At 53.2% G+C, this 22,610-nt stretch overlaps 1 protein-coding gene across 3 annotated transcripts in view; it reads right to left on the reverse strand.

Moving 5' to 3' along the window:
• Positions 1 to 21,099, reverse strand: part of LOC144735680 (glutaminase liver isoform, mitochondrial-like) — a 30,078-nt gene extending 8,979 nt beyond the window's left edge. The window contains exons 1-13 of one of the 3 annotated variants that reach the window (XM_078618152.1): positions 21,031 to 21,093; positions 20,738 to 20,898; positions 18,309 to 18,669; positions 17,181 to 17,221; positions 15,455 to 15,521; positions 14,082 to 14,194; positions 13,573 to 13,711; positions 13,135 to 13,193; positions 11,310 to 11,473; positions 10,045 to 10,103; positions 8,187 to 8,231; positions 5,800 to 5,858; positions 4,832 to 4,892 (exon numbers count right to left, since the gene is read on the reverse strand). In XM_078618152.1, coding sequence (XP_078474278.1) covers positions 4,832 to 4,892; positions 5,800 to 5,858; positions 8,187 to 8,231; positions 10,045 to 10,103; positions 11,310 to 11,473; positions 13,135 to 13,193; positions 13,573 to 13,711; positions 14,082 to 14,194; positions 15,455 to 15,521; positions 17,181 to 17,221; positions 18,309 to 18,669; positions 20,738 to 20,865 — 1,296 coding nt within the window. In that variant the 5' untranslated portion in view covers positions 20,866 to 20,898; positions 21,031 to 21,093. Of the gene's footprint in view, positions 1 to 4,831; positions 4,893 to 5,799; positions 5,859 to 8,186; positions 8,232 to 10,044; positions 10,104 to 11,309; positions 11,474 to 13,134; positions 13,194 to 13,572; positions 13,712 to 14,081; positions 14,195 to 15,454; positions 15,522 to 17,180; positions 17,222 to 18,308; positions 18,670 to 20,737 lie in introns of all 3 variants that reach the window. The other 2 variants (XM_078618153.1, XM_078618154.1) reach the window with 2 other exon arrangements.
• Between the last annotated feature and the right edge of the window lie 1,511 nt (positions 21,100 to 22,610).

Here is a 22,610-nt window from a genome sequence, read left to right on the forward strand (position 1 = left end):
AGACAGAGAGAGAGACAGAGAGAGACAGACAGAGAGAGACAGAGAGAGAGAGACACACAGAGAGAAACAGACAGACTTTGACTTTTGAGAAACTTTATTACTCCAGCGCAAATTGCGCTGGAAAGTTTCCGTGCGGTCAAGCCAAGTACATGTCTTTATGACAACAGCATTTGCTTCATTGAATCACCAATCAACATGTACATGCTGTCATGACAACAACATACATTCCACTTATTATCGCGCAACACATCGCCATCGCATCGCAGTCAGTGTCCGGTGTGCGTGTTATTCCGGTTCCGGTGCAAATTGCGCTGAAACTAAGTCCGAGTGCATTCGGTGTGGTCATTCCATGGCACCACCAAGCACTGCTCAGCCATCTTACTCCACGTCGCCACCGCCTCACAGTCAGTGTCCTATCACTCCGGGCTTTGGCCCCCCTTTCGCCTTGCAGGGCCCCTCCTGCTCCCCCTCACCCTCCTCTCCCGGTTGGAGGGGGGAGGGTGGCAGCTTCCTCAGTTTGGTCACCATCGCCTTCAAACGGTAAACTTCCTGCCGGTTGAAGCTGTATTTGTGTGGGTCTTTGACCACTGCCTTTGCCGTCCTAAAGAAACTCCCCTTATCGGGGAACGTCTTCTGTACGTAAATGTTCCGCTCGCCGTACGCCGCCTTCATCCATGCGAGGAGTCTTGCTGGAGTGCATTCCCTCGGCCGACCTTCATTCCTCCACCCTGCGTACTTTCGGGGGTACTCCTCCTCATCCCAGTCGTCCTCAGGGCCCTCACGGTCACCCGTCTCATTGGGGCCGGCCTCCCCTACCGCCTTCGCCGACCCTCCTGGGGCCGGGGCCTCCCCTGGTTCGAGCCCAATTTTGGGCATTTTCCTCTTCTTCTGTCTCGCTCTCACATTCTCGAAATACATCTTCGGGGTGGGCGGAGGGTCGCCCTTCACCGGCACGAACCCGCTCGGCACGCCGTTGTCATCAGTGTCGGGCCACCCCCCGATGTCGGTGAGGGTAACGCCGCGTCCTACGTCGGCGCAGGCCTCCTCTCCCGTCCTCGCCACCCCTTCTGGGGCCGGGGCCTCCCCTGGCTCGAGCCTAATTTTGGGCATTTTTTCTTCCTTCTTCTTCTTCTTCTGTCTCGCTTTCACACTCTCGGAATGCATCTTCGGGATGGGGGGAGGGTCGCCCTTCACCGGCACGAACCCGCTCGGCACGCCGTTGTCATCAGTGTCGGGCCACCCCCCGATGTCGGTGAGGGTAACGCCACCTCCTACGTCGGCGCAGGCCTCCTCTTCCGTCCCCGCCACCCCTTCTGGGGCCGGGCCCTCGCTGGGCACAATCCCGCTCGCAGGCAGCCCACTCTCCCCCGGGTCCATTTCCATCTCCTCCCCCTCCCTCAGGACAGGCGGAGAGGTGGTTCTCGGAGCCTCGGCGCTACCCGGCACAGCCACGGCGCCGGTGGCGGTCGTCAGTTGTTTCTCTCCCTGCGTTGGAGGGGGTGAGGTCGGGCCCGGAGGTCGCGCTCCCGGCTCGGTCGTCTCCACCAGGGGCGCGTCACCCACGCCCCCCCCCCGCTCCTCCACAGGTCGGCCAGCTGGCTGGGTACCGTCGCCAGCTGTTTTGGCTGTTTCCACGGGCTGGGCGCTCCCGCGCCTGCCCATCTTCCTCCTCTTCCGCGACCCTCCGACGCTGGTGAACTCTCCACCGTCCTCGTCAGAGGGTTCTTTCTCTGGGGCCGGTTCCCGGCGCTCCGGCGCGGAACCGGCACCATCTTGCTGCGGCTGTTGTTGCTGCCGTTGCTGCTGCGGCGGCTGCTGCTGCACCTCTTGCTGCGGCGGCGGGGGGTGCTCCCTCACCGGCTGCTGCTGCTGCTGCTGCTGCGGCTGTTGCTGCTGCTGATCCTGCAGCTGCTGCTGCTGCTGATCCTGCAACTGCTGCTGTTGCCGCTCGCGATGCTCCCGCTGCTGCTGCGGTTGCGGCTGCAGCGTCGGCGTCGTCCCTGTCCCAGCTCCACCCGACCCCGCCCTGGTGGAGCAATTTTTCTTCACGTGTCCCACGCCGCCACATCCGTAGCAGCGTGGTTCGATGGTGGCTAGGTACACCGTGTGGACGCGGCCACCAACGGCGCGCTTGAAAGCCACGTCCAACACGGTGCGTCCACCCTTCAAGATGAGGAGCACCTGCCTTTGCCCAGACAAGATGTGTCGCATGGCAGGGTTCCGCGTTCTCATTGGCAGCTTGCTGATGTTCGAAGCCACCGCGCCGAAGCGTTGCAGCTCTCCCATCAGCTCCGCGTCGGTCATATATGGTGGAGCGCCCGTGATGGTGATCCGCGCCGTCGGTGCCGTGAGAGGGGTGCACTGCACCCGCTGCCCCCCCCCACCTCCGCCTACGAGTCCTTTCTCCACCACACGCGCTGCCGCCTCCACCGTGGCTACGTACACAACATAGCCACGGTTCTCTTTTTGCACCACCCGGACAGCAGGCAGCCCGGTGTGCGTTGCCACTGCAGTGGCGACTTCCTCAGGCGTTGTCCCCGGCGATGGGAAACACCGGAAGCCGTGATCGTCGGTAAGAGCCTCCATGCTGCTGGGCTGAACCACGTCGCCCGCATGGCAGCACCAGCAGCAACAAAAATAATCGCCAAAAAAATAAAAAAAATAAAAATAAAAAATAAAAATAAAAATACAAATAAAAAATAAATACACCAAACAAACACCCAACACAAACACACACACACACAGACAGGCACACACACGCGCAGGACAAACACACAGACGAACTCAAACACGACCGAACCAACAAGCAGACAAACGAAAACGAACAATCAAAACAAACATACAGATAACCAAAACGACAGATAGACGAACAAACGCACGCACAAGCAAACACAAACAAACAAACACACAAAACAAACACTCACCAAACAGACAACCTGGCCAAACACACGCGGTGTTAACCCAGGTAAAAGCACCAGGCCAACACACAACGCGACCAGCCAAGCAGACAAACAAATAGACAAAACGACAGATAAACAAAACAAACGCACGCACAAGCAAACACACAAACAAACACACAAACAAAACACTCACCAAACAGACAAACAGACAAACAGGCCAAACACACGCGGTGTTAAGCCAGGTAAACCAGGTGAAAAAAAACACCAGGCCAACACACAACGCGACCAACCAAGCAGACAAACAAACAAAAACAAACACACAGACAAACGCACCACACAGACAAACCCACAAACGACAGTAGTAATACAAACTAACTACAGCAGGCCGATACACGGGGAGAAAACGCAGAGATAACCTCGCGTTTTTCCCTAGGAAAACTCTCCCTAGGCCAGGCCCAGGCTCACACCTGAGCCCAGGCCCCCACCCACACACACGTTAGAGCAGGAGCTCCAGGTGAACACAACCGCACCCAACGGTGGCGAGAGAGAGAGAGACACACAGAGAGAAACAGACAGAGAGAGACAGACAGAGAGACAGACAGAGAGAGACAGACAGAGAGAGACAGACAGAGAGAGACAGACAGAGAGAGACAGACAGAGAGAGACAGACAGAGAGAGACAGACAGAGAGAGACACAGAGAGAGAGACTTTTGACTTTTAAACAACTTTTATTGCCATACTCTTTGGTTTTTCGGTAAAGTCACGTAGGTTAAAAAAGAAAACAAATAAATTAAATCACGACGCTTCGGAGGCAACACAAGCTTCCGTCTTCAGGTGAAACCGTCACAGCAAATTTGCTGTATCAAGTGAATAAAAATTGCTGTATCAAGTGAATACAAATTGCTGTATCAAGTGAATACAGCAATTTTGCTGTGACGGTTTCACCTGAAGACGGAAGCTTATGTTGCCTCCGAAACGTCGTGATTTAATTTATTTGTTTTATTTTTTAAGCTACGTGACTTTACCGAAAACCCAAAAGTATGAATCCTTGCAGTCACGAAAGCTTCAAATCTAGAATTAACTTTTATTGCCGCCAGCAGCAAAAGCACTGGAGGCGATTTCGATATGAAATACACAAAGTCACCAGCAAAGAAATGAAAATAAACGCTACAAATCGACGCGCTGTGGCGCTAAAAGCACCGCGCACAACACGAAAGAAAAGCCACGTGGTGGTGGTGGTGGTCATCGCGCACGCCACGGTGACGAGCGAGCGCTTCAGAAAGTGAACATGAAGGTGCCGTCCACACACAGAGAGAGACAGACAGAGAGACAGAGACGACGCGGGCTGAGCCATAACCGCAATGCCCCACAACACAACAGCCACACAACAACAACAACCACAGCAGGCACACACGACACACGCTGAGTGACAATGCCAATTCACATTTGTTGATTGTGTGAATGCGTCATCGTGTTGTTTGAGTGAAGGCGATTTGCCTGACCGTATAGCTGTGTGGACTTACGATTGGTTGCGTTAATTTGTGTCTGAGTGAACAAGTCATGGTGTGATCATTTGACTCTACAGTTGTGCGACTGAGTATCTCTGTGAACGTGCGATTGTGTCAAAGTGTGATTGTGCAAATATGTGACCGAGTGAATGTGAGACTATGTGATTATTTAAAATCTCAAGGCATGTGAATGTGTGATTGTGCGAATATGTGACTGAGTGAACGCGAAACTCTGTGATTATTTAAATCTCAAGGCATGTGAATGTGCGATTGCGTGAATATGTGACCGAGTGAACGTGAGACTTTGTGATTATTTAAATCTCAAGGCAAGTGAATGTGTGATTGTATGTGACTGCGTCGCGACACGAATGTGACATTGAGTGTCTGTGTGAGCGTGCGTGTAGGTAGGGCAGGCGTGTGTACCTGGCGGTCCTTCATGAGGTATTTCACTGCCTGCAGTCTGTTGGGAATGGGTCCTGGTGAGCTGATGATAAAACAAAAAATGCAAAGATCCCCCGATAGCCTTAACAAACTGTTGGGGCAAGTGCTGTTAATGATTATCACCTATGAAGCCCGATACGGCACACGAGGGGGTGGGTGGCCAACACCACGCCCGGTCGCCTTTGTCTCCCCAGTGGTGATGTTTTACCCACCACACCAGGTACTCATTTGAGGCTGAGTCGACGTAGGGGAGGCCCAGATAATCGTCACTGGTATTGGCCGTAGCTGGGTTCGTAGCGTAGGGCTAACCGCTACACTACCGCTCTCCACAAGCTGTGATAAACGCACACACACCACCCCGTTTAAATCTAGTTTGAAAACTGATTTCTTTAGAACTGCTTCATGTGTTTAGTTTGTTGTCCTTCCCCCGCACCTCCGATCAGCACGGTTGGCTACGTACGGTGCGAAAGAAGTTCAACGTGCACACAGTGCTAAATCACGTGGGAAGGCAACAGGCAATTGGCACCTTACGTAGATTGACTCATCATTATTGCTGCTACTGCTGCTGCTTGTTTACCCAGGAAAGCTTCAGCGAGTCTCAAGACTCTCTTTCAGGAGGACCCTGCCGTGTTTTCACAGTAGGGGGGTGGGGGTAATGTTGACGCTGCTCCTGCTTCTCTATGTAAACCCAATTCAGTAATTTACAGATCGCCTTTCATCACGGGGATGTTTTGACCGAGTAGCGTTACATTTGCGCGCATCATATTTAGCGACGGGAGGAGGAAACTGGAGGAATGAGCAGGGGGCGGGTTGCGTGACCAGCAGTAGCTACAGCCAGCGTGGAGAGGAATGAATGGATGTGGTGTGCGCGGGTTACCGAAGTATATCCTGGCTCGCCGACTCGAGGGAGGGGAGGGAAGGTTTCGCCACTCGCCACGCCGTGGCCTCACCTGCGTCGGGTCTGTGTTGCACCCTCCGGCCCGGCCAGCTGACCGTACGCCTCCAACACCTGCCGTGACAGGGGCGAGCAGACAGACAAGCAGGCAAGGCAGACAGGCAGGGGGTGAACTTGAACTTGGGTGCAGGCTAAGATGATGAGTCGATCCATCAGGCCAGCGTGGAGCCGGCAACGAAAATAACAAGGGCAGCCAAAATCGTTTTTTTTTTCGTGATCGAATTCGGTCGAACAATTCAACGAACTCAACATTGCCCGAGCCGCAATGCGACGTGGATACGAGACGGCGGTGCTTGATAAGTGGCGTCACGGAGCGGTCCCTTTGCTCGCGTTTTTGTCTTTAAGCGGACGGAAGCCGAACACCCTTTGGGTGTCTTTTTCGATTTAAAGCTTTCGTGACTGCAGGGATTCATCTTCTTGGTTCTTTCGGTAAAATCACGTATAATGGAAATAATACAACAATAAACATAAAACATAATAAAATAATTCTCACGACGTTTCGGCCACAACGTAAGTAGCCGTCCTCAGGTGGAGAACAGGTCTGTCGAGGAGACAGAGTCTGAATGACCTGTTCTCCACCTGAGGACGGCTACTTGCGTTGTGGCCGAAACTTCGTGAGAATTATTTTATTATGTTTTATTTTTATTATTTTAGTGTTTCCATTCTACGTGACTTTACCGAAAGAACCAAGAAGATGAATCCCTTTGGGTGATTGATTCTCCGCCCGCAGCAGCTGCCGTCCCCTCGCCCCAAGGCGGTGGCGGTGTTGGCCCGCCGGGTGTGCAGGCGGTGGAACTGCGCTGGGTGCCCGTCTACGGAGCAGTGGGTTACGACACATTTATACTTACGCGGTATAACCCCAAAAAACCTTTATTATGAACCTCCATTCACGATTCGCTGATTTTGGGTCACATCGTCGTTGTAGCTGTTGCCCTCCACCAGCCGACGGAGCAGATCAATTCAAGCTGTCACGACGACGTGGGCAAATGCACCGTTTATTTTTTGTTTTTCTTATTTTTGTTCTTCGCCAAACTAAATTACGACAGGGAGGGTTATGGTTAAAATAATGTTAAACATACCAACGCGAGGATGCAAGCCAAAATAAACTGAATCATGGACAATTGGTCGTGAAGGCCTGTTTGTGTGCAACGGGCACCAATTTGTCTATAACACAGCAATCAGACACAAATACTGGTGTAATAGTTCTTTGAGAGCTTCCCTTATTTCGCATTCATTTCACAGTGAGTGTGTTGTTGTTGTGGAGTGACTCATGCAGCCAGCTATGGCTACAGGGTTTGGTGGTACATGTTGTTTATGTCGTTTATTGTGAAATTTCGGTCACAGTTCCTATGATCACTGTTATATTGCTTATGGCTTTATTTGGGTGATTTCGAAAAGTTTTTTGGTTTGGCCATGTTTGTTTGTTGTAGTACGGAGTTTTAATCTAAGTTGTCTTGTGGTTGTTGTTGTTGTTGTTTGACTTGCATCCCACTGGGATTTTCGCACAGCGTTGGTGTACGGTGCTTTTTTTTCTGGAAGACTTTGCAGTTTTTTCCTGGATTTCTCTGTTTGCGCATAGTCACTCTAAGATGTTTTCTTGTTCATGTTTTTGTTCGTTGCGGTTGCACCCGATTCAAGAGCCGAATGGCTCACAGGGCTACACCTAATAAATGAAACTGAAAAAAACTGAAACTGTGTTTGTGCGTGTTTTATTATGGGGAGCGGTAGTGTCGTGGTTAGCGTGCTTCGCTTCGAACCTGGCTCCCCAGGTCCATTCCCGCTCACGGCCAACACGAGTGTTGATTATCTTAACCGGTCCTGGGCCTCCCCTAAGTCGACTCCGCCTCAAATGAGTACTTGGTAAACATCGCCACTGGGAAGACAAAGGCAGCCGGGTGTGGTGCTGGCCACCCACCCCCTCGTTTGCCGTGCCGGCCTTCATAGGTGCTACTCGCTAACAGAACTTGCCCCCAACAGTCTGTTAAGGCTTCACGGGGGTGGGAGGATCTTTGTCTTTGCTTTATTTTACTACCAAGCACTCCTCGCCAGTACCGGATGAAGCTAGTTCACAGTAAAGTAATTGTATGTTTTCATTTGCTATACAGTCAGATAATACGACAAATCGCTAACCTTAAACACCCGGTCATTCGTAAAAGTTAAAGGCAGTATAGTTCTAGTGTAATAGAGCAAGTGCAGAATCACAGAACCGGAATTGAGAGCTTGAAAGCATTTTGCGCGGGGCCCTTGAAAGTGTGGGGCCCGTAGCTACTACATTTGTAGCTACTACATGTGTAGCTACTACACATGGAGTAGCTACTTGTGCTACTGGGATAATCCGGCACTGTTCCTCGCCACGCCACGCGGTCCGGCGAGCGACCTCACCAGCTGGAGCGCGTCTCTCCCGGGCGACTGCTCCCTCAGCGCCGCCTGAAACGATCGGGAAGGAGAGAAGCACCACTCGTGATGCGGTTCTCACCGACCGCAGCAGCAGCAGGCGTTGTCGCCACATCAACCTGGCCACCGCGGTGGCTAGGAGATGTTAACTACCTCGCCTGGTATACAGGAGGTCGTGGGTTCCGATCCTGACCCTGACGCCTGCTGCTGTATATTTGGAGTTTGCGTGTCTCTCTCTCATTATCATCATCATTATCATCATCAAGGTGGCTAGGAGATGTTAACTACCGCGCCCGGTATACAGGAGGTCGTGGGTTCCGATCCTGATCCTGACGCTTGCTGTATATTTGGAATTTGCGTGTCTCTCTCTCATTATCATCACGGTGGCTAGGAAATGTTAACCACCTCGCCTGGTATACAGGAGGATGTGGGTTCCGATCCTGACCCTGACGCCTGCTGCTGTATATTTGGAGTTTGCGTGTCTCTCTCTCATTATCATCATCATCATCACGGTGGCTAGGAGATGTTAACTACCTCGCCTGGTGCACAGGAGGTTGTAGGTTCCGATCCTGACCCTGAGGCCTGCTGTATATTTGGAGTTTGCGTGTCTCTCTCATTATCATCATCATCACGGTGGATATGAGATGTTAACTACCTCACCTGGTATACAGGAGGTCGTGGGTTCCGATCCTGACCCTGACGCCTGCTGCTGTATATTTGGAGTTTGCGTTTCTCTCTCTAATTATCATCATCATCATCACGGTGGCTAGGAGATGTTAACTACCTCGCCTGGTTTGAGGTCGTGGGTTCGATCCTGACCCTGACGACTGCTGCTGTATATATGGAGTTTGCGTGTCTCTCTCCCCGTGGTCGCGTGTGTTTGTCTACCTGGTCTTCCGGTGTTTCTCTCCACATTTAGAATGAACAACACCACGCGTTTAGAGTATTTGGCTGCCATAAATGTCGACATGAATAACCACTTCGTTGGGCCATCATTTGTGGCCAGGTCGCTTATGCAAAAAAAAAGCTATACAGCTCAGCGAGCCTTAACCTGGTAAAATAAAATAAAATAGTTTAGTTTAGGGAGTCGTTTAAAATGTTACGCTAAGGATCGCCGGCTTTGTCTGAGGGTAGCGGGCAGGTAACGGCGGGTCGATTAAGACGACACATTGGTCAGTAATAAAGCAGCGTGTGGCCTTTAAAAAGGGGAACAAATAGGTGAGGTTTCGGACAGTGGCACCTCTAAAATAGATCCTTGTCCTCAAGAACTCATGGACGTGCCGAACACACCGACGATGCCGATGAAGATGCACATTTTTTACACGCTTTCATTTAACTCACTCTGTATGTTGTTGTCGTTGTTGTCGTTGTTGTATCCTCAAATCTTGTAACTCAATTTTAACCCACTTCCCAATGTGGTATCGATTGCAAACTTGGTATACTTATGTCATACTGATGACAATATTATGTTTAATTATGAAAAAGAAAAAAATATTAGCATTTTAAACATTCTTTTTAATATGTTATGTTTCGGCTTGGGTCTAATTGTCCAAGGTCAACTGACGTTGGCTGTAATTGCCCACGGTCCCTTACGTTATGGCAAGCTTCATGGCCACTTCATGGAGTCGTGGAGTTCTGCCATTACTAGTACATTTCATAAAAGCGTGTTTTTTTTATTACTTATATACTGAACGATTGTGTTGTGCTGAGCTGACGACGGAGCTGATCAGGTAAAGGCCGGTGCTCAATGAACGAAGACGGTGCAGAAGATATGGGCATCATAGTCATACGAATAATGTTCATCCGAATGATAAACCACGCTGGCCATTTCACACAACCAGTTTACCTGCAGCAATGCAGCCACCAGCAGACTCCCGGAATCCGACAAAGGGCTAAGAGAGCATCCTGCACACAAAAACACAAACATCGCCCGTGTAGCCTTAACAAACTGTTGGGGCAAGTGCTGTTAGCGAGCATCTATGAAGGCCGACACGGCACACGAGTGGGTGGGTGGCCAGCACCACGCCCGACCGCCTTTGTCTCTCCCAGTGGCGATGTTTTTACACACCGCACCAGGTAATCATTTGAGGCTGAGCCGACCTAGGGGAGGCCCAGGACCGGTTCAGATAATCGTCACCGGTAATGGCCGTGAGCGAGAGTGGAACTCGGGTCGCCGGGTTCGTAGTGCAGCGTGCTAACCGCTACACACACACAACACACACGCAACACCACGCACACACGCAAATATAATAATAGTTTGGACACGATAGGCATGAGGAGGAACCACAGACGAGCAGAACGACAGCAGCCAGGCAGTGAGCTCTGCGGTCCTCTATATATGAAGTTGCTCTGCGTGTTTGTTGTTGCTGAACTTCTTCGGTACCGAACGTAGCCGACCGTGCCAAATCGGAGGCGACGGGGGAAGGACAACAAACGCAAGGCAAGAGACGAGTTCTCACTCCTACCCAACAACTATGGAGTGAGTTTTTTTTTACACGCAGGGGGTGAAACCGGAGCACCCGATGGAAAAACCCCGCCACAAAAATATTAAAACAGAAAAGTTTAACTTGCATAGTAAAGTAATTGTATGTTTTCATTCGCTATACAGCCAGATAATACGACAAATCGCTAACCTTAAACACCCGGTGGTTCGTAAAAGTTAAAGGTGGTATAGTACTATAGTAATAGAGCAAGTGCAGAATCACTGAACTGGAATTGACAGCTTGAAAGCATTTAGCGCGAGGCCCTTTAAAGTGCGGGGCCCGTAGCTACTACACGTGCAGCTACTACACGTGCAGCTACTACACGTGCAGCTACTACACGTGCAGCTACTACACGTGCAGCTACTACACGTGCAGCTACTACACGTGCAGCTACTACACGTGCAGCTACTACACGTGCAGCTACTACACGTGCAGCTACTACACGTGCAGCTACTACACGTGCAGTTACCGTTGCTACTACGATCATCATCCGGCACTGTGTGAGGGGCAACGCGCTGTCCCCACGCCGACGGTAACGGGCAGAGTCCGACGTCGCGGCGTGCACGATGGGGGGCGAGCGAAGGAAGCAGTGGGGGGGGGGGGGTGGGGGGGCCGGTGGGGGTCGTACCGCGTGCCTCGGACGCGGGGTCCCCGCCGGCTCCCGCGTGGCCGGCCGCCTCGAGCCGGGCGTGCAGGTGGGCGGCTCCCAGCGCGTGGCTCGCGAGCGCGTGGCTCAGCAGGCGCGAGACGTGGCCCAGCCGGAACGGCAGGGCGCTCGTGCCCAGCGACAGCCTTCGGTGACAGCAGGAACAGCCGCGGTGCGGCAGAGGCAGCAGGAACAGCAGCGGTGCGGCAGAGGCAGCAGAAGTTGCGGCGTCAGAGGGGAAGAGAAGACGGCTCGGGTGAGGCACCGTCACGATTCCGTCTGCTCGGCAGAAGCAGAGACGCGCGCGAAGTGTCCCCCCACACGCGCCCCGCACTCACTGAACCATCAGCTTCTGTTGCCAAACTCTCCAAATCCACCCACCCACCCTAACCACCCACCCACCCCACCCCACCCCACTCACCCCACCCCACCCACCCCACCCACCACCAACCACCCACCCTAACCACCCACCCACTCACACTAACCACCCACCCCCCCATCCACCCCAACCTAAGCACCCTAACCGCCCATCCACCCTAACCACCAAACCACCCCACCCACCCCACCCTAACCACCCACCCCACCCTAACCACCCACCCACCCCACCCCACCCACCCTAACCACCCACCCACTCACCATAAACCACCCACCGACCCACCCTAACCACCCACCCACCCATCCACCCCACCCTAAGCACCCTAACCACCCATCCACCCTAACCACCAAACCACCCCACCCACCCCACCCTAACCACCCACCCCACCCTAACCACCCACCCCACCCTAACCACCCACCCACCCCACCCCACCCACCCTAACCACCCACCCACTCACCCTAACCACCCACCGACCCACCCTAACCACCCACCCACCCATCCACCCCACCCTAAGCACCCTAACCACCCATCCACCCTAACCACCAAACCACCCCACCCACCCCACCCTAACCACCCACCCACCCACCCTAACCACCCACCCTAACCACCCACCCCACCCTAACCACCCACCCTAACCACCCACCCCACCCTAACCACCCACCCTAACCACCCACCCCACCCTAACCACCCACCCTAACCACCCACCCCACCCACCCACCATAACCACCCACCCCACTCTAACCACCCACCCTAACCACCCACCCTACCCACCCTAACCACCTACCCACCCACCCTAACCATCCACCCTACCCACCCCACCCCACCCACCCTACCCACCCCACCCTAACCACCCACCGACCCACCGCGGGCAGCATCACGGTTATCGTCTTAGCCTCGTCTCAAATCACCTCCACGCGACCGAAGGACATTGTCGCCGTTCGGGTTTGAATCACGGCCTCGACACGCAGTGCTGGTCGTGGGGGTCACTTGACCATACTTCGCCACACCGGTTCGACGCGCGTTGGCAAAGGCGGAGCGAGCTTCACGAATGGGCGCGTGTATGTGGTCTACCAACCCTCGCCTCCCCCGCGCTGGATTATGCGTACATGTTGTATGTACGTTGAACTTCTTTCGCACCGTACATAGCCAGCCGTGCTCATCGGAGGTGCGGGGGAAGGACAACAGACTAAACACAAGAACACAGTTCTAAAGAAATTAGTTTTCAATCTAAATTTTAAAGCGCGCAGCCCCAGGGGCTTCTTAATATCGGAAAGAAGAGCGTTCCAGACGACCGCATAAGTGCATCTGAAAGCTCCACGCGATGCGTTGACCACCGTCTGTGTCCGATGGGGCAGCTGCTGCTGCTGCATGACCGGAGTTCGCGTGACGGCGATTTATGCTCCTGGACGAGACGAACACGTGCCCGCTCACCTCTGTCCGTCCACGGTGCAGACGGCCAGACCCCAGCCTGTCACCGCCTCGGCCGCGCCCTGCAACAACACCCACAGGGGTTGAGCGGCTCGTGTCAATGCCACCGTGTGCGTGCGCACCCACGCCTAATGCGTGTGCACGGTCCTAGGGCAGCGCTTGTGCTGCGGTTAGCGGACTGCGCTGCACAATCTGGCAACCCGAGTTCGATTCCCGCTCGTGGCCCAACATCGGTGACGAATATCCGAAGCGGTCTTGGGCCTCTCCTAGGTTGACTCAGCCTTAAATGAGTACATGATGCCCGCACCGCTCTGACCCCTGCGCCGTGTCGGCTTTCGTAGGTGCTCGCTAACAACAGCCTGTCAAGGCGACACGGGGGTGTTCCTCGTTGTGTGTGCCGGAGATCTCCGTCGTTGTGTGTGCCGGGGGGTGTCAGCGTACCTGGTCGCTCTGCTCGTGGGTCTCGCGTCGGCACTGCAGGAAGATGCGTTCGAGCGTCGATGCGAAGGATCGGAATCTCGGGATGGCCAGACAGCCCTGCAGGGCCCTGAGCAGCAGCCGAGCCTGCAAGCCCACACACCTGTCACATGCCAAGCACATGTCACACACACACACACATGTCACACACACACACATGTCACACACACACACCTGCCACATGCCACGCACATGTCACACACACACACACACCTGTCACATGTCACACACACACATCCCTGCCACATGCCACGCACATGTCACACACACACCTGTCACATGTCACACACACACATCCCTGCCACATGCCACACACGTGCCACACCGTTGATGACAATGATGTCTGTGCTTGTTTTGATGATAATATCTATGGTTGGTTTGATGATGACGATGACGATGTCTGTGGTTGTTTTGATGATGATGACGATGTCTGTGGTTGTTTTGATGATAATGACGATGATGACGACACTGACCTTGAGAAGTGCTCCCGAGTCACGGTGCCCGCTGGGTCTGTGTCACGTCCCAGCGCCTTCAGCCCCGGCCTCAAGCGTGGATCGGACCTGAGCAAGCCCGCGTCACACACGGCCTGCACACATTATATTTAGTATTATTATTGGAACGCTCATGAACTCAGACGAGCCTCGCTGAGTCGTGGCAAGTTCTTTTTCTGTAGGGGGGTAGGGGGTGCGGAGCGATGTTTTAATCTGCCTTAGAGTAATTTGAAGATAATACTGGTAGGAACCTCCTGGTTACACCAGCCCACAGGGGATTATTGTGTCCGTCCGTCCGTCGTGCATCAAAAAATAGGAAGGGTGGGGCTGGGTGGAGAGGGGAGGGTGGGGAGGGGCTAGGTGGGGAGGGACTGGGTGGGGCTGGGTGGGGGGTGGGAAGGGTGGGGCTGGGTGGGGAGGGGCTGGTCACCCCGTGGTGCCCTTATACAACTCAACGTTTTACCTACTCACGCCGGCTTGTGCCCGCCCTCACAGTCGGGCATATTTGCGGAATGCACCACGCCGCCCTTGACCCTGGCCATTGACCGAGCAACCCAACGTTCCTACCAGCTCCCTCCGCAGGACAATGTGTTATCTCACTCGGCATTGCGTTGCTTTGACCATGAGCGGTTACATTGTATGAGTGGAATCTTAATTTGAAGCTTTCGTGACTGCAGGAATCCATACTCTTTGGTTATTTCGGTAAAGTCACGTAGAAGAAAAAGAATAATAGATCACGACGTTTCGATCGCCACACCTGAGGACGATCGCTTGTGTGGCGATCGAAACGTCGTGATCTATTATAATTTTTCTTCTACGTGACTTTACCGAAAGAACCAAAGAGTATATATGAGTGGAGTTAAAAAAAATAGATATAGAAATAAAATAGATTAAAAAAAATAGAACCCGGAGCAAACCCATTTGGAATGCTCCCAAAGCAGCGCGCGTGACTCCGTGTTGGAGAACGGCTCTGGGGAGGGAGCTGTCACGAGACGAATCACGTGACACCTCCCGACCTTCACACTTCACAACGTGGCCCCCCGCTGCAGATGAATCTCCGCCGCATGGCAATCGGCAAAAAGAGGTGGGGACCGCCTCGCGTGCCTCGGCCACTTAAGAAATCCCCCCCAACACCGTCTCAGTCCCCTCCCTCCCTCATGCCAACAAATCTGTCGCTTCTTTGTGGATTGAATGTCTCCGCGCCGGTGGTCTCTGTGAAGGCACTTTTTGAAATGTTGGCCCGGGGCAGTCCTTCGTCTCTCTCGATGCGGTGAGGTGCGGACAGGTTGGCAAGTTGTGACCAACCGATGGCAGCGCATCAAAAATGCGCCGTGAAATTTTTGCCGTCGACGGACCTTGACGAACTCGGCCACGTGCACCCTCCCGTCCACGGCGAATCCGTCGAAGAGGCGATCGGTGGCGCTGAGCGCACGCAGGGCAAGAGCACCACGCGGGATTAGCGACGCGCCTGACATTCAATTCATCGGCAGCGCACACAGGCGGCAAGAGCGGGGGGGGCGATTGTCGGTGCCATCATCAACCGACTTGGCACACCAGCAAATCAATCGTGAACGTATCAAGCAAGGGAGCAACAAAACTGACACCTTTTGCAAGGAATCATGTCTACATTAACCGCAATACTTGCAGTCAAATGCAAACAAAAACACAATACTCTGATAATTTATGCATTGTCTTTGAAACTGATTGGTCCACACCAGAGACAGCTTTCTTTGGAGCCTCGTCTCATATGGTGTTCGACCAGATGACGCCAAAAGGCGCACAGTTCAAGACAACGCACTACCAGAGTAATAAGGGCTCGGGGTAAGCAGCTACATCATGGGACCTCCTTTGCCAGTACCAAAATATACCAATAGGGTTTCTCCCCTTTTTTTCTGGCAACAAAACTGACACCTTTTGCAAGGAAAAAACCCTATTGGTATATTTTGGTACTGGCAAAGGAGGTCCCATGATGCGACTTGGCACACTTTGGAGTGGGGAGGCAAAGCAAATGTATCAGTCACAGCACGCTAACATGGACGGGGAGGTAGGAGCCAATTGATATTCGGCAATGTTAGCATTAAAAAATAACACGTTTTTTTCCCAACATACCGACGTATATATAACTTAACACGTTTTAAAGAGTTAAACGCGCTGTCACTCGGCGCGGTGACGCTGTAGCCGAGGGAGGGAGAGAGAGGGGGGGGGGGGGCCAAGTGACATTTTTTTTTTAAAAGGTCGCCAAAATAAATCTGAGGCAGGGATTCCGGCTGGCGTCGTTGGGGCCTCGTCACCACCACCACCTCCTCGCCTCCTATCACACCCCCACCCCCCCCCCCCCCCCCCCCCGTTGGCTACAGCTCCTCCACGCAGGAAACCGCCGATCTTCTTCCAACTCAGCGTCTGCGGCAGTCACCCCCAGCTCCCACCGCTTCGCACCCCACGCCTTCCTTCCCTCCGCAACATCGTCCAGCGCTGCCATTGGTCTGGACGTCTGGATGTATGGATATGCCTGAATGTCTGGACGTGTCTGAATGTCTGGATATGCCTGGATGTCTGGATATGTCTGGGCACAGTCGCTCCTTCACGGGGAAGACCTGCAGAACAACGGTCACGTCTTGGGCCCTGAAGAGCTTCTCTCGCTCCTCTCCACTAAATAATGAACAAGCAAATCAATCGTGAACGTATCAAGCAAGGGAGATACCACACCGAGCTTCTGCTGGGACTGTCTAAACGTGACCCCTGCAAGGGGTCACCGCCACCTGCCCTCGTGTGCCCCCCCACCACCACCCCCGGATCGTCCGTGCTCTGTGATCTTTAACCTTTGTAGAGTGCGGCTGCCCGCCCTGTGGGAAGGTCTGCAAAGTCTAACCCGCCTCTCAGCTAGTTTGTGGTCAGTCGCGTGAGTGATGCACGGCTCAAAGGTAAAAGTGCACGTGCATGCGGAGTCGTCCCCTCGTCGGCTCGTTGCGAGATAACAATAACAACAATAATCATCTTCTTTTCCCTCTTTCGATGGAGTGTCCCGGTTTGGGGGTGGGGGGTGCGAGCCCTAATGAGTGGCCCCGTGCGAGATGCTCGCACCTGCTGGCCATGATATGCGCGCGCTCGCCCTTCGTCCCCGCCTGAAAGGAGACGGACACAATGCCGATTGCAAGACACGGGGATTTTTGCACCACACCGCACGATACCGCACGATACCAGGTCGCCCATCGTGTTTGACGCCTGTCTGCGTTAGCATTACTACGGCACGTTTAAATCAGTAGGGTTTTATTGTTTTGAGATACGGCGTGGTATTTGATGATTATCTATAATGGATAGCTATAGGCTTAGTACTGCTTGGAAGCGAATAATATGATGAAATCATGCATTGTTTAAATGCATGTCTATACAGGTCAGCATACTTCAATAGGGATTGCCGTTGAACAATAGGTATAAAATACCTACGTGACTTTACCGAAAGAACCAAAGAGTATGGATTCCTGCAGTCACGAAAGCTTCAAATCAAGATTAGCTCCGGCTATCTTAGTAGACACAATGGACAGGAGATACACGAACAATGGGCTGGCGTTCATTACCATTCAAATAACCAAAACGGCAATTGATATCAATTGTCATTTATATTCATTCATTAACCCCCCCACCCCCCATATCGCTCAAGAGGTACTCACAAGTGACGTCATCACAAATAGGCCTCTATTTAAGGAAATCTGGCTGTCGCCTGATGAAGCTAGTTGTAATTACTGGCCAAACGTCGTACTTAGATTGTAAATGTTGTGGCTTGGCTCTCCAACACGCCGGTGTGCTGTACATATGACGAATTGGCACGTTCTGTTTACGTGACAACCCTTACTAGTTGGCTGTGTGGGGTGGTGGCGGGTTTAACAACACATTTATATATTTACGCATTCTAACCCAACAAAAACTCTATTATGGATGATATTGGTCGCGAAAGCCTACGTGTTAAAATTGGAATCTATATTTAACGGACATTTTCTTTAAAACATTTTTTTTTTACATTTCGATTATGATTTTGCTGCCAATTTTTTTTTTCATTTCTCTAATCTGTCATTGCTTATTATTCATTTATTTTACTGCGACTTGTTCCGTTTGCCGCAGAAGCGGCGGTGTTGGTTGTTGTCGGTGGAACACCGACTCAAGAAGAGCTCCTTGGCTCACGGCGTACTCCCAAATGAAACTGAACAACCGAACCTGGGGCGCGTCGCCACCACCACAGCCGTCGCCGACCGCCTCGGGCCTTGCGTCCCCCGAACTCTGCCCGTCCGCGTCCGCTCCCACGACCGGTCGCAGCGGGGGCAGTCGCCACCAGTCCCGGCGCGCGGCGGCGCCGCGCCGGTCGGGCCGACGCGGCGAGGGCGGCACCTCTTCCTCGGCGTCCGCCGCATCCTCGCAGCAGCCGCCGCCGCCGTCGTCGTCGGCGTCCTCGCCGCCGTCGGGCGATCCGTCGTCCCTGCGGGTGGCCGCGGGGCCTCGCGGCTCCAGCAGCTTCTCGCCCAAGAGGCCCCCGTAGAGACGCCGCCACTTCTGGCGGCCCGACGGAGAACGCTCAAATCTGGGGGTGGGTGGGTGAGTGGGTGGGTGGGTCGGTGGATGGGTGGGTGAGTGGGTCGGTGGATGGGTGGGTGGGTGGATGGGTGGGTGGATGGGTGGATGGGTGAGTGGGTGAGTGAGTGGGTGGATGGGTGGGTGGGTGGATGGGTGAGTGAGTGGATGGGTGGGTGGGTGAGTGGGTGGATGGGTGGGTGGATGGGTGGATGGGTGAGTGGGTGGATGCGTGGATGGGTGGGTGGATGGGTGAGTGGGTGGATGGGTGGGTGGGTGAGTGGGTGGATGAGTGGGTGGATGGATGGGTAGGTGAGTGGGTGGATGGGTGAGTGGATGGATGGGTGAGTGGATGGGTAAGTAGGTGGGTGGACGCTTTCTTGCTTTATCCAAGCAACTGCGTGGACACTTCACTCCAACACAGACACTGACCACATGACCCTGGTGACAATGTGGATCTCAGTATGATAGATAAATACCTCCATGAATGACATGGGTGTGGGGAAGGCCATCAGCAATGACAGGACAAAATTAATGTACGGGGGTGGTCCAGATGTCTTGGGACCCCCATTTAATTATCATATTTTTTAGAAGGTTAATTTAAGACATCAATGAATATGCAAAATGGAAACATGTTAGGAGGCGGCTGGGCTGGACCCGCCACATATTCTGGAGCCGATCGCAGCACGTCGTCGGAGCGGGCGCTCGGAGCTGTTGGAGGGAAGACGTCTCGCTCGTCGGCGGCGTCGGCACAGGTGGGTTTTTCCGTTTCATCGCCGATTTGGACATGACGGCGAAGGTTCGTTGGCATTTCTGGCACCAAATGTAGTGTCTTCAAAAATTACTCACACCGACACGCTGTAACAAGTCACCTGCTTACGCTTTATTCAACTATTCTTGCACCAGTTGTAGGCACACCTAAAACTATCTGTATGGTCACATAAACTCAACAACTTCTCCCCGCTCTTATCTATTCTGCACCTCACTTATCCTGCACTCAGCAGCTCTGCTCTCAGCGTCTCCGCACTCAGCCACTTTGCACTCAGCAACTTCGCATCTCCACTGCTGCCCTCAGCTACGCTCCCTCAGACCCGCTCACCCGTCTACCCCGGGCGGTGGGATCAGCCAACACCCGCCAGGCGACGGAGCGGCAGCGGCGAGATGTCTTCACTCTTCGTCCCCGACAACAACTCCCGACCCTCCCACCCACTCCCGCTTATATCACCCGGCTCATCCGGAGCCCTCACGGGCTTCCACTTAAGCTGCCGGCACGCCGGCGCTAGTTGCCCCATTAATCTTTTATCATCACCCCCCCCCCCCATCGTCTCCCGTCTCCTAGGCGTCAACCACCGGTCACAGCGCAGCACCTGTTCGACCTCGGCTGCACCCGCTTCTCCCCTTAATTATTGGCGGGTTGTCTGTGTAAACCTCGTGCTGCAACACGCACTTCTCTGTGTTCGACCCCAGTTGCACCACTTCTCTGTACGCACCGCGCATTTCTCCCCTCTACAAAAGTATCATTATGGATATAATAGTGCCATAGGCACGTACAAAAAAAATCAGTCGCAATATCGCATACGTGTTGCTATTGTGGTGAATCTCAGAAATCCGCTCGGGGTTAATGATATCTTCGGTCTATGGGGCATGCACGCGTGTACCTGTGTGCGTGTGTCGACTCAGCCTCAAATGACTACCTGGTGCGGTGTGAAAACATCGCCACGAGGGAGACAAAGGCGGCCGGGCGTGGTGTTGGCTGCACACCGCCTTGTGTTGCCGTGCCGGCTTTCATAGGTGCTCGCTAACAACACTTTCCCCAAAAGCCAGTTAAGTCTATCCGGGGGATCTTTATCTTTGTGTCCGTGTGGGGAGCGGTGGTGCAGCGGTACGAGACCGGCATTCCTAGTTAAAATCCCGCTCGGTCCTGGCCCTCCCGTAGGTAGACTCAGCCTTAAACTTAGTGCGGTAGCACTGGCGATACGTAATCCTGGCCACCCACCCCCTCGTGCATCAGCGTCCATGGGTGCTGGCTGACAGCACTTGCCCCAACAGCCTGCGGTCTTTGTCTCTGTTGGACTTACCTGTAAGTTTCCTCCAATGACGGCGCCGCCATCACGCTCGTAGGCCGGGTGCAGGCGTCTGTGTGCTCGCACGCCCGTGGAGTACAGGTGACCCGCGTACACGTGCACAGGCGAGTGCCTCTATACATGCGAGTTCTTGGTCAGCGTACAGGTAAGTGCACCTGTGTGTGCACAGGTGAGTGTACATGCGAGTGCACAGGTGAGTGTACATGTGAGTGTACAAGTGAGTGTACAGGTCAGTGCACAGGTGAGTGTACAGGTGAGTGCACAAGTGAGCGTACAGGTGAGCGTACAGGTGTGTCCAGAGCGTTCCCGTGTCCAGGTGAGTGCGCGCGGTGCCGATTGGAATGTGGTTGCGCCGGATTTGGAAGTTGAGGAGGAGCTTGGGGGTCTCCTGAGAGGTAAATCTGCCCAACACCCATGGTCAAGATCAGTCAAGGACAGGCTGCAGCTGATGCTGCAATTTCCAGAGGCAGGCAGAGCCCCCGGGACAGTCCGAACTCCACATTGCTCTGGCGAGTGCAGTACGCCCAGAGAGCAAAGGCTGCTGCCTACACCCACGTCGCCAAAGACACGCGTCCCGATCTTGTTGTTGCATTCTCAGCAGCAAAGCAGAAGTTGAGCCTGGTGAATACGCGATTGTTATGTATGTATGTTGAACTTCTTTCGCACCGTACGTAGCCAACTGTGCCCATCGGAGGTTTCGGGCAGTCTGCCTCTGGGGTGGAGGTGGCCGGGGGGTATGAATACAGCAATGGATTACACTGGTCAACAAAAAAAACACATTTTTTTTCTGGCCTGGATATTTGCAGCTGTTTTAGACTAATTTCAGGGTGCTGATTCCAAATCTGATCTCAGATTTGCTCTATCACATCTCATTTTATGCTATCGGCATACCCCATTTTCATTGATTTTACCCGAAATTAACTCTGTCGCTTATGATTGCAAGTTGTTGCGAGTCAGTGACTGCTTTAGTGTTAAAATATGGTACTGTATTTTTAGGATAGTGTGTTTATAATATCATTTAATGTAGATATCCACATTTATTTAATATTTTTCTTCTGCAGTTTTATTGAAAATGCAATATTTGATATCTCAAAAACCTGATGTGATAAGACAAAAACTGATGCCAGATTTGGAATCAGCACCCCAAAATTACCTTAAAACCGTTGGAATACCTTATGCCAGAAAAAGTGTTGACCAGTGAATTATTGAATCAATCTGTGCGGAGCTTTGTGTGATATCTCCCTCGTGTGCATTCGTTATCTCCATTCGGTCTAATCTGGTTTCCTCCCACGTCACTCATTCATTAAATTTGTCTAAACGTTCCCAATGCAGGCTCTTGTCGAGCGAGGCTTCCCCATAGAGTGGGACACAGTGAGCTGCTTATTTAGGCGTACAAGGCTACTATTAGTGACCGTTTGGCATGTATGCATGTTGAACTTCTATCGCACCATACGTAGCCAACCCGTGTTGGTTAGAATTAGTCAGTGAGGGGGCTAGTAACAGTGACCGATTGGTTAGTAAGCTTGGGTCAGGGTAAGTGGAAGATCTGGTGATGAGATCTGGCTAGTTGGGTAACGTTGAGGCTAAGTGGCAGCGACGAGTTGCCTTGCTGGTGAGCATTAAGGGTTCCGTGGTTGGTTGGCCCCTCCTCCCCATTGGGGGCACACACACCCGGACTTCTCAGTATGTGGCCAACATTCGTGCCCGGTGTTCAGAGGTCCCACGGCCTCTCTTGGCTGTGGCCTCACCCCCAAAACTTGGAGGTGTCTGGGCCTGGTGGCAAAGCGCGACTGGCATGAGCCCCAGTGCAGGGGATGTCCTTCTGCCGTACCTACGATTAGCACGGTTGGCTACGTACGGCGCCAAA

The sequence above is a fragment of the Lampetra planeri genome, chromosome 56 (assembly GCF_965212315.1).
Source record: "Lampetra planeri chromosome 56, kcLamPlan1.2.h2, whole genome shotgun sequence".
NCBI classification, from domain to species: Eukaryota; Metazoa; Chordata; class Hyperoartia; order Petromyzontiformes; family Petromyzontidae; genus Lampetra; species Lampetra planeri.